This window comes from Protobothrops mucrosquamatus, unplaced genomic scaffold (assembly GCF_001527695.2).
Source record: "Protobothrops mucrosquamatus isolate PMUCROS unplaced genomic scaffold, P.Mucros_1.0 scaffold624, whole genome shotgun sequence".
Lineage (NCBI taxonomy): Eukaryota > Metazoa > Chordata > Lepidosauria > Squamata > Viperidae > Protobothrops > Protobothrops mucrosquamatus.
Genome location: NW_015386920.1, coordinates 855,675 through 868,180, shown reverse-complemented (window position 1 = coordinate 868,180; position 12,506 = coordinate 855,675). Strand labels below are relative to the sequence as shown.

Here is a 12,506-nt window from a genome sequence, read left to right as displayed (position 1 = left end):
TTGAAAAAATATTTGCAGGATTTGAATGAGTTTGCATATCAACACTTCAAACAGTAGTTTGCATCAAATTTAAAATTTCAACAGTAATAATGCAGTCAAATCTGCTGAAGGACAACGTCTGAACTCAGCATTCTTAGAAGTTGTAAATCTAAGAAGTTGCTTTAAGTGACTGATTCAAAATAGGCCTAACAATACTTTTATCTATTTAGATTGAAACAACTAAGCTTTTGGTTTAATGCAACAATTTGACATTTGCACAAATACAGAAAACATATTAATGTAATATGTACTCCAAATACTGAGTTATCACAATGGAATTTAGTCTGTATAATTATAAGGCAGAATGGTAACAACATTCTGGAGAATTGTGGCAATGTCAAGTCTGAAACAGATCCCAACTGCACTAATGATTGAAGATTATGAAGTTTCTAAACTCAAAGCTAAAAGTCAGAAAATAAATTTAGTTTTGGCAAAAAAAAATCCTACTTACAAGTCTAAATACATAATTATATTAATAATTATCTGAGTAAAATTTATAGTGTATATTGATTTGTTTGGAAAAAGACTGACGTATCATTGAATTTTAAAAAACATCCTTCGTGTCTATAGTATGTGAATTTAGAACATCCTATTCTTGAACAAGATTAAGGAATAAAATTCATTACAGCTGCTTATACTAATAAACAAAAATGTTAAATTTGGACTATGAAAGTCAAATCTTCAATCACAAAGGCTCATGGTGATCTTAAGCCAATCAATATTTCTAACCTGTCTTAGAGTTTTATGAAGATAAAATAGGAAAAACCAAGTATACTGTCTTGAACTCTGTAAAATAAGAAAGAATGTAAATACAATAATTTAAGAGCTATAATTCATATATTTTCTGAAATATCTGTCAATACCCATAAGCTAATTCCAGCTTACCTGTTTCAAATCCAAATGTTGGCACAATATCAACTGTCCCGTGAAAGGCTCCTGCCCAAGCTGAGGTAGCACAGCTGACAGTAGTAGGATCTGACTTTGTTGCGTCACACTGTGGTGGAGGAATCTTCCCTGCACAAACTGAAGGCATTGGCAAAGGTTTGTACCGTGGGTCGAGATGTGAAGTCGGATGATGGTGATGATGCATGTGTACATGGGGATGACGGTGATGCATATACACATCATGCATATGTCCATATGAAGAGCTCATCTGAGATGCTAAAGGATAATGCCAAGACTCTGGCATGTTAGATGGAGTAGGTAGAGCAGTCTGATGCAACGTATGTCCTGGCCAGCTGTTAGGATCTGCTACTGAAAAGGTGCTTGGTATAGTAATGGGAAAATCATGATGAATTCCACTTAAAGATGGTGGAGGTGGAGTTTGATAAGAACTGGTCCAAAATGAAGCTGGGAAGCTCCTCCTTTGGCTTGCAATTGTTGTGTTCTCTTTTAAGAGAAAAGCAAAAATGATATAAACCCTTAAAATGAATTTAGAAACACAACTGCTATGTAAAGAAACTAAGGATGCTCATAACTGTTTTTAAATGCCTGTGAAACTACATCAAGAAATATAATAATCACAGCACCTTTTAAAATCTATAGATAAGTGATCGGTGCTTTATATCTACTATACCTTTTAAATTAAACCTGAGATTAAATTCATATTATTAAAACGTAATGCAAAATAATTGAAAATCTGATGAAGTAATGATTTTTTAATCAAGGAGGTAGTTTTTGAAAGCTGCATAACACCAAGAAAGCAATACATAAAATTGTGAAGACAAATATTTTTATCCCATCTTTCTTATAAGAATGGGATGTCTCAAACTGCTTTATAAAATATCACTAGAGAGGGATGATGTTCATAAGTTCAGTGCCACAAAGAGAAGTCACAATTCCTAATAGAAAGGACCTGCGGCATGCCAGCTCTGCCAGTACTCATCAGAAATGATCAGAAATGATCATAGACAGGTGCTCCTGCAGGTATCCTTAGTCTATAACAGTGTTTCTTAATCACAGCAACTTTAAGATGTGTTGACTTCAACTACCAGAATTCTCCAGCTAGCATCGAAGTCCATACATCTTAAAACTGCTGGGTTAAGAAATGTTGCCCTATGCCAACTATGACCTTAGAGGTGACAAACAGATTGAATTACACTAGAAAGCACCGTTGGATTGCAAATCATGGAGTATGTTGAACATCCATCCCAGCAATAAGTCTAGGACAGTGGTGGCGAACCTATGGCACGTGTGCCAGAGGGGGCACTCAGAGCCCTCTTTGTGGGCATGCACGCCTCACTCTTCAGCTAGGTTTTCGCAGGAAAAAGCCATTTCTCAAGCCCCTTTCTAGGCAAAACAAGCCTCTTTCTAGGCAAAACAAGCCTCTTAAGAGCAATCCTGCGAAAACAAGCCTCCGGAGCAAGCACACTCGCTCCGGAGGCTTGTTTTGGCTAGGAAGGGGCTTGAGGAATGGCTTTTTCCTGCAAAAACTTATCCAAAGGGTGAGGTGTGCTCACTCCAGAGGCTTGTTTTGGTTAGGAAGGGGCTTGAGAAATGACTTTTTCCTGTGAAAACTTAGCCAAAAAGCTTGCAGTCTCTGCCAGATCTCTGTTGGGATAAAGTCTTTTAGCTCCTAGAGCACTTCCAAACGCAGCCAGTCCCTGCATTTGGAAGCACTCCATAGGTGCCGAAACATTTTTATCCCAATGGAGATCTGGCAGAAGGCTCCGTTTCTCAAGTGCCCCATTCCAGGCATACGGAGCTTGCAGTCTCTGCCATATCTGGCGGAGATCTGGCAGGGACTGCAAGCTCTGTATGCCTGGATTGGGGGGGCTTGAAAAATGGAGCCTTCTGCCAGATATCTGTTGGGATAAAAAAATGTTTCCGCACCTATGGAGCGCTTCCAAACGGAGGGACTGGCTGTGTTTGGAAGTGCTCTATAGGAGCTAAAATACTTTATCCCAACAGAGATCTGGCAGAGACTTCAAGCTCTGTATGCCTGGAATGGGGCACTTGAGAAACGGAGCGCTCCTCTCTGTGCAGTCACATATCATGCTTCAAAATGCATGGAATCCCTGCATTTTGAATAGCCCCACCAGAGCACAAACACTCCACAATCCATAATGCCAAACCCTAACCTCCACCACACCCCAGGTCATCCACAATGCCAAATCCTAACACCCACCCCAGGGCAACCACATTCCTTCACTAACCTCCTTTCCAGCTACGTTCTCCATGTGCAGGGCAACAAAAGAAGTTTGTGGAACTAAAAAAAAAAAAAGATCAATTTGACCTTCCAACTTCTCGTGAAAAAAAAAGATCTCGCAAAGTTGGAAGGTCTGGTTGAACTTTTTTTTTAACCGCTGGTCCCACAAGCTTCTTTTGTTGCCCTGCACACGGTGGTGGAGAACAGAGCTGGAAAGGAGGTTAGTGAAGGGAGGCTTTGGGGAAGCAAGGGGAGGGGTCTGCTCTGACCTCTGCTGCCTCACTCTGCCAGCATCAGGGCTCAGAAGCTTGTTTTCACCAGGAAAAAGCCATTTCCCAAGCCCCTTCTTTCTAAAAATGGAGCCAAAGCATGCCTTGCTCTTATTGAGAACAATCCTGCAAAAACAAGGATGACAAAGGACAGCACAGTTAGTTCTGAAAATGAAATCCTTAAAATGTGGAATTCTCTGCCAAATAATTTTAAGCCAATGAAAGCACTTGGGATTGCTTTCATTACTTTGTTTGGATCATCTTATGCTTGTGAGCAGCTGTTTTCAGCTTTGAATTATATCAAATCTGACACCAGAAACAGACTAACAGATGACCTGAGTGCGGCATGTGTTGCTTTCAAACTTACAAAGTATGAGCCAAGGTTAGACAAATTATCAGCATGCATACAACAGCAAAAATCACATTAATTGTTCAAAAGCATGCCAAATGCAAACTTTTACCTTTCAATAAAAAGTTGTTTGTATCATTGAAAGCTTTGTTATTGTGTTTTTCTTTTAAGACAAAAGATGTTAATGTACGAGTTGTTTTTTCTAAACTAAAATCTCAGTATTCAGGTTAAATTGCCATGTTGGCACTTTGCGAGAAATAAATGGGTGTAGGGTTGCAGTTTGGGCACTTGGTCTCTAAAAGGTTAGCCATCACTGGTATAGGTGGTACCTCGCTCAATAGTAGTAACTGTGAGAGGGATCTTGGAGTCCTAATGGACAATCACTTAAATATGAACCAGCAGTGTGCTGCAACTACCAAAAAAAGCCAACATAGTTCTAGGCTGCATTAACAGAGGGATAGAATCAACATCACGTGAAATGTTAATATCATTTTATAATGCCTTGGTGAGGCCACACTTGGAATACTGCATCCAGTTTTGGTCACCATGATGTAAAAAAGATATTGAGACTCTAGAAAGAGTGCGAAGAACAACAAAGATGATTAGGGGAATGGAGGATAAAACATATAAAGAATTGGATATGTCTAGTTTAATGAAAAGAAGGACTAGGGGTGACATGATAGCAATGTTCCAATATCTCAGGGGTTGCCACAAAGAAGAGGGAGTCAAGCTATTCTCCAAAGCACCTGAGGGCAAGACAAGAAGCAATGGATGGAAACTAATCAAGGAGAGAAACAACCTAGAACTAAGAAGAAAGTTAGAAGAATTAACCAGTGGAACAACTTGCCTCCAGAAGTTGTGAATGCTCCAACACTGGAAGTTTTTAGGAAGAGATTGGACAACCATTTGTCTGAAATGGTATAGCATTTCCTGCCTGAGCGGGCGGGTTGGACTAGAAGACCTCCAAGGTCCCTTCCGTTTCTATTCTATTCTATTCTATTCTATTCTATTCTATTCTATTATATTATATTCATGTTCATTTTATCTATTAACTGAAACTCAATTGATATAATGACCAATGTTATTCCACATAATCACACAGATACGTTTAAAATTGGGCAAATAATTTTCTCTATATGTGATATCTGTCATGGTTCCGACAGATGAAACCCTTCAAAAGAATTTTGAGGCAGTCTCAAGGATTGTCGTCGGATTTTCTCCCATCTACCAATGGGGCGGCTGAATCTGCGAACTCAATGGTGGAGAGGTCCAGGTGCCTTTTTAGGGGGAGGTCATAAGGTGGAATCCCAAAAAGGTTTCAGCAGGCTACAATGGAACATAGGGTGGACTTTTCCTAGGAGTCTGGGAAGCTTTAATTCTACCGTGACTGGGTTAATGATCCTTATGATAGGGAAGGGTCCTAAGTATCTTGGTCCTAACTTCCTACTAGGTAACTTAAGCTGTAAATATTTTGTGAACAAATAAACCTTTTCCCCAATTTGGAATGACCTTTGAGGAGCTCTCAAATCTATTTCTATTGCTTTCCTTTGTCTTTTGAATTTTAAATTATTCTTACTTTTTATTTATCTATATATTAAAGGATAATAATAAATAAAACATTCCCAACCGTTTTTACACATTTACGTATTTAGATTCCATCCATCTAGTTACCCCAATTTCTCTAGTTGCATATATTTTGTGCTGGTTGCAGATAAAGGTATGGTTTTGTGTAGCACTGTATTGTTTTTGTTCTTTAAATAAAGGTAATATAGTAAGCTGAAAGAAATCACAATATGTGTTTTTACATATCTATGAAGAAAACAATGTGCAATTTAGTTTTCTTCTCAAAACTTACCTCTACATAAATCTGTTTTGGTTTTTGAAAGAACAGCCTCTGAATTAAAGTTGTTAGCTTGATTTAAAGCTCTTGAGAAGTGTTCATCCACCACTGAGCCAATGTCTCCCTGAAAGTAAGTGAAAAGGACGCAGCGAGAATTAAGGTATTCCATTTCAGTAGGCTGATCTTTGTCATCTTCCTCTTGCTTATTAGAAAGTGTCAATTCCAGAGTTTCTTGCATCTTGCTGTATACAACTATTTTATTCTAAGGAGAAAAAAATTGATAGACAACAGAACAATACATAATTACATATCAGAAAAGTCAATGATCATTAACATATGAAAATGAATATAGATTATGTATTTGTTACAACTGCACTCATGTCCCATTCTACATAGTAGGACGTTTGCTAATTAGCTACTATCATGGCCTATTAGGATCCCCTTTATATTTCCCATCTGGTTATTTGCTTGTGATAGGAAAAAAAGAAAGAAATAAAACAAGCCTTTCTGAATGTTTCAGAATAGTGGAAAATCGAGTAAGAATTCAAATATGAAATACAGAGGCCATAGATTTTGATAAAAAAGAGAAGAATGCCAGCAATTTATTATTTCAGTGTTATTCAGCTTTAAGATGTTTCTTATTTGCCAAAAGCAAATTCTTTGTGGTATTTTTGTGCAGATTTAAACTGAATAAATAATAATATAGAAAACAGAAGAATTATGATGTCAATCATGTGCTTAATTTCTTGGAAGTAAGTCTTAATCATTTTCTAAAAAACTAGACAATTATGCTAGAAAAAACAGCCCAATTTAAAGACAACTATTTTCAAAATTTTCCCTTTTTACAAAAAAACTTCACCTATTATGATATGATACCCTAATATTCTATTAGAAAAATGGGATTTAAAAAAATAAATTATAATGTTTCAAAGCAGTTTAGATTTCTAGATATGAAAAACATCTGCTTCTTGACATATGTTTATCCAAAGTAGATATTAATGTCATACAATTTTAAATGATAAATCAATAAATATTACTTGAGAGCTGAATGACCCTTTGAGAGCTGAATGCAATGAAATTTCATTTTAATGTATGCCGATTAGTGTACATTCAAAGTGACAATAAAGTTATTTCTATTCTATTCTATTCTATTCTATTCTATTCTATTCTATTCTATTCTATTCTATTCTACTGTAAATAAACTTGAAAACTTACATCCAAAAATCAGTTACAATTCAACTGAAGGGGAAAGGTCCAAATTTATATTGCTCTGCCAATATAAATGACACTAATATACTGCAGGATGGGCTTGAAATAATTAGCTTGACTTTGATAAAACTGCTCTTACAGTAGTAGAAATAAAAAAAAACAGAAATCATTGGAGTTTAGACCATATTTGTGAATTCCAACCAAGATGGTATTAAGGGTTACTTCCCATGTATGGAGAAAACATTTTTGTGTGTGTGTGCATAATAATGATAAAACCTCATGGAATGCAGTAAAAACCAAAAAAAAAGAATGAATTCTCAGATGACTATATTGGGGCCAAGTCAATATTAGTCCCACTTCACCCACGCACAGCATAGTCTAAAAGTGCTGTCATCCTGATAAGAATGTCCGGATTTATTCTGCTATATCAGATTCTTAAGTCAAGGGATAAAAACTGAATTTCAAAAATAAAATTTTCTGTGTAATTTTTTCATTATTCTTTAAAATACATACTGTGATCAAAAAGTGCTGCTTTCTATCGTTTATTAAATTTTGGCAGAGCATTCTGCACCCATTTAGCAAAGAAGTCAATGGAATTGTATTTAATAAGCACATCTGTTGAAACTGCTGCCATGGTAAATATATATGCAGACATTTGATTCATATAATTCTTAATTTTGTTTGGAACTGACATAATACTCATCTCAAGAATAATAGACCTAATTAAAAACAAACAACAAGCAGTTGAAACAATATAAGCAACATAGTCTTGTGGCACTTTTAGCAGAAATATATTAATTTACTGAGACTCTATATTTCTAGGCATTACAACTCAGTTAATCAAATAATCTTATGCAAGGATTGTAGACCATCATGATATAGTTTATAGTAATATGTCTTATAGTTTTTAACATGTTTACTGTAACAGACCAACTTTCTCTTTGGAATTATGGGACACTGTATTTCTGGTGACATATCTAAAAGACTAAAACTCAAAACTGATTAGGCTTTCCATTTAAGAAGTGACTTACTTTGCCTTAGGGTCTACAATCATCATAATGATCAAATTTTCACTATAACAAACCTCAAAGGTTTTCCTGGAACCTATTTTTAAGTTAGACAAGACAAAGGTACATTTCCTTCTAAAAGAAAATTCTTATTTATTCTGAATACTTGTACTCATAAGCAGTGTTTTTGTAAAAAAAAAATATATAAAAAGGTGCTGGAACTCACACACGTCATACAACCCGCCTTGCCTACCCTACAAGGTTTACCTTTGTAGTTGAAAAAAATCCCCTTCAATGTTTAGTGTATCTAAAAGACTAGGATTTTGTTCAAGCCAACTCTGGAAAATATGTTGAAAAAAGATGCCAGAATTCTGTTCCGGTGCGTTCTATGACAAAAAAAAGCCCTGCTCATAAGTAAAAGACCATATGAATTTAATGTGACTTGTTTCTGGGCATAAATGCAGAAAAGCAGCTTTCCTTAAGGACTACCTCCAGCTTTTATTCAGAATTAATAGTGAAATCATGAATTCACAACCCCAACATCCCTTCTTTTTAGCAATTTATGCAAGCAGGCTGACCTTACAACTTCTAAGACAGTAGCAGAACTTTGAACAGATCTCAGGTGACTCAAAAAAAGAGATACAGTGGCTCTCAATATTGTCTTCACAAAGTTTTTCACCTTCCAAGAAAAGAATAACTCAAGAAACCTGCCAGCCTTGAGCACAGAATTGGTAAAAAAGAAAAAAGAAAAAACAACAAGCTGGCTGTATCTCCCACAATCCTCTGATACTGACACCTCCATGTTGTCTGGTGGGAAATAACTTTAAGTATGAAGTACCACCAGTACTTTTGTGCTACTGAAGCGGCAGCACCTTCTCTCCTGCCACCCAGGCAGCCCTCTTACAGGTTCCTTGTTAAGACTCTGCTCATCTGATAACCATTGCTCTTTAGTTTCAGCCATCTAGCTATCAAAACCACCCAGGCCCCTCCAGACACGAAGTTCCAGTACTCCTTATTTGAGCAGACCCTTCATCAAATGACGGTGGCTGAAGCCACCCATACACCCATACTGCTCAGAGCCTGCCCAAATACTCATGTGGTGGCAAAGATAAACTGCCATTTTCCATGTAGGATCATTTTGGATCATAGTCAGACTAAGGTTTGTAAGGCTACGTATAAGGTGTTGGTAGTAAGCCAAAGCATGTGTTCATGAATACAACTGTGAGCAAGTGACTGAGTAAAACACTGCCTCTGATTGGATTCATATGACCTTTTATTTGTAGCCTGCATGTTGAAGAGATGAGTATTACTCCTAGATTAAAGAATGCCAGAAGAACGTTTGTGTATGTGGTGTGTGGCTGAAGACAGGTCTCAGAACAGAGCAACCAGCCAGTCTGTTCAACCAGGTATGTTCACCTAAGGAGCTAATACCAGTAGTCAAGCTCCTAAGTGATACACAGCATTGGTTAAACTACAAAGACCCTCATCCCCTTCTAAACATCCTTTTTGAACAGACACTTCATCATTTTTTTTTTCTCACTCCTGGGTTCATCCATCCCACCTCTTCCAAAAATGGGACTAGCCGAGTCCGTTATTCCCATGTCTGCTTTCTCCGCCCACTATGAGAACGACAGCTTTCCCGTTGACTTGTTAAGAGTCTCTCACCTGTTGGCTCGGCGTCACCGCTGGGCTGGAGAACGGGCAAGGACTCGTGGAACACACGGCGGACGCTGCGGGCAGTTTCACCTGGGACGGGTGACACGTCGCCTGCGCCTGATGCCTCACCACATCCGAGCAACTCATGATACCAGCAGGACCTGCTGCTGGTGGTCCCGGCACTTCTACGCTCCAGGCACAGCTACCTTTTCCCAAGGGATCTTGACAACGGTGCTTTGACGGGACTGCGAAGCCAAGAGGCGTTCATCTTGAGCAGGCGGCCGCTTTAACACTTATATAAGAAGTTATGAGGCGGCGGCGGCGGCGGCGGACGCATAAGAAGGCACCGTAGCCACGGGGAGGCAGAGAAGCGCAATACGCCTCTGCCGCCCTGATTATCATATACGCAATACGGAGCCCCCACGCTCGACCAGTTGCCAGAGCACCAGGCAGCGCGTCCCAACTTAGGAAACTCCGCCTTGCCCTCTTCGGATTGGAGCAAAGTTTGCTTCGAGACTGAAAGTGGATTCTCACAAAAAAAAGAAACTGCCGGACTCCTCCTTTTATGCAGGTTGACCGTGCGCGCTGTGTTAGATTGGGGTGTTTGCTGTTGTGTTGTTTTTGCTTTGGGAAAGCGGAGAATAGCAACTGCGCCCAAGGAAGAATGTGGAAATAATACAAATGTCAGATTTTTTTTTTCTTTTCCTTTTGCTATCGACTATTTGGCCGTTTTAAATTCATCGTGGAATAGGCGTCAGCCTCTAATTTAATTTTGCATTGCATTTTTTTTTTTTTTGGTAACCTTAGCATAAAGATAGGACATACAAAGAGCAAGAAAACAAATTTTCTTTCTCATCTCAACAGGTACAATGTCAGTTGCTTTTGTAAATTGTGTTACAATAGGCAATCTTTACAGGCAGATATGATCAGAGATTAGCAGATAATTTCAGGGGGGAAAAAGAAACGACGAATCTTTTAAGAATTGATGCAGATCTAACCTTTTCTTCTCATGGGATTTTTAAAAGGACACCTTGGGCAATTTAATGCCAAAATTCATAAAGTTACAACCAAACCATTTCCAACTGGAGCATTTACTGCTTTGCTAGCAGAGGAAATGCTATTATTACAAGTGCACTTTTAGAAAAATGCTTATAGTTTTCTGTGTTTTTTTTTAAATTTATCTTTCAGAGGATAAGCAGCAGAATTCTTCATTAACTGATTTCACTGATAGAGTGAAGAATTGATGAATAATGCTACTCTAGGTTCAGGATCTGAATTGCCCAATACGAGAACTAAGTAGCTTATATTTAAAGGAAAGGAAATATTGCTGATTTTTTGCTTTACTTATGCAACATTGACTTATTATTGTAATGTTGTGCATGTTTTAATTTATATTGAGAAAAGGCAGATTCACATTAACTCACCTCTGGGTTTTTTATGCTCTGCCACGCTACAGAATATTCAGAATCTTTGTACTTGCACAATGCACACCCTCACTCACATCCACAATGTATTATTGGTATCCATCCAGGGGCAGCATATGGCAGTCAGATTACCAACTAATAGTCACCATGTAATGTTACAGACTGCTTCATATAATGTGTTCAGAGATTGCCACATGCTTCAACTCATTTTTTCCAACATTTTCATCATACTGTCATCCACCCATGAAGATGTAATGCTGTCCCCTATTGCAAAGGAATCACCCATGTTCATTAAAAGCTTGACTGTAGTCATATACACTATAGTCATGAGCATTTAATTGGGTCATGGATGGCTGCTATATTGGATTTCATTTTGCCTTCACTGGGATAATGTAGATTTACCACCCACATACACATTTTTTTCTGTTGAAAGGTGGCCCATTGTGTAACCAACTGCTTGAGTGGAGGGGTCAGCATGTGCAACCCATGTGTCAATATGTTACTCAGAGAACAGAACTCAGAGGGCTGCATGTGGTTTATGCGTTATGGTTGTTGCATGGTGGAGAATGAATGATCCTCTTATTCTTTTCTATTTGTGGTATGTCAGACTGTCTTGTCTCAGCATCCAGATTCATTGTTTGTTAGATAGGAGTTGCTGCAACAATAATGTGATTAGTCGGTGTTGCCTATCAGTTCCTTTACTCCATTGCCCTTTTCTCTAACATTGCTACTGAAGAAATTATCCTGGTTCTACACGGGGATGTGGGGGCAATGAGTTGCAATTATTGCCTGCTCTGCTCTACAGTTTACTGGAGGACATCATAAGAGCTGGAATGGAACTGCTACCAATTACCCATGACCCACCAGGTGTGGATGAAGTACAAAGAGGAAAAGGTGTACATACAATGGGAGGCATCTGGTCAATCAGCACCAGACTGTTACCGAAAATATGTGGCAATGGGGGATGGTCAGGCCCTTTGTACAGACTATTTCTGCAGAGGTATGCAAAGTTTTCTGATTAAACCTGAAACACCTGTATACCAATGTACCAAATTTAACATGAAAAAGGACTTAACAATCTTCTTTCTTTCCCCCCACCTTCTCCCACTTATAGTGTGATACATGTGCTATGAGGCTTGGATTCCAACTCAATCTCACCAGAGCAACACAAGCATGCAAAAATATTCTTTTCACTCTATGACAATACTAGGGAAAGCAGGTATTCTTGCAGTTATGAGTACCCAGGTTGTGGGATGGGTGTTGAGGGAAAGCTGAACTTTATATTTGACCTGCTATTTCTTTTTAGCAGCCTTTGGATCACCAGCATCAGTCTCCCCCCAGCTGGAGGTTGCCAGGATATGGGTATGGGTATGATTCTATGAGAGTAGTACAAAACCTGGCAATCAGGTGGCATTCACAGGGATTCATATATCTGCTACTGCTAGATATTCCACCTTGCAAATCCACCATGCAGGACTTGGCTCAGCAAAATGTGATACCCTGCTACAAATTATAAAGGTTTCCATCCAAACCATTCAGGAAATACCAAGGAAAAAGCACACACT

At 38.4% G+C, this 12,506-nt stretch overlaps 1 protein-coding gene across 1 annotated transcript; it reads right to left on the bottom strand.

Annotated features, from left to right (window-relative positions):
• Positions 1-781: 781 nt before the first annotated feature.
• Positions 782-9,675, bottom strand: VGLL3 (vestigial like family member 3). The gene is made up of 4 exons (XM_015817720.1): positions 9,527-9,675; positions 5,661-5,907; positions 925-1,428; positions 782-825 (listed from the first exon to the last, which is right to left on the bottom strand). Exons 1-4 carry the CDS (start codon positions 9,662-9,664, stop codon positions 782-784), a joined length of 933 nt encoding a protein of 310 aa, XP_015673206.1. The 5' UTR covers positions 9,665-9,675.
• Positions 9,676-12,506: the final 2,831 nt, after the last annotated feature.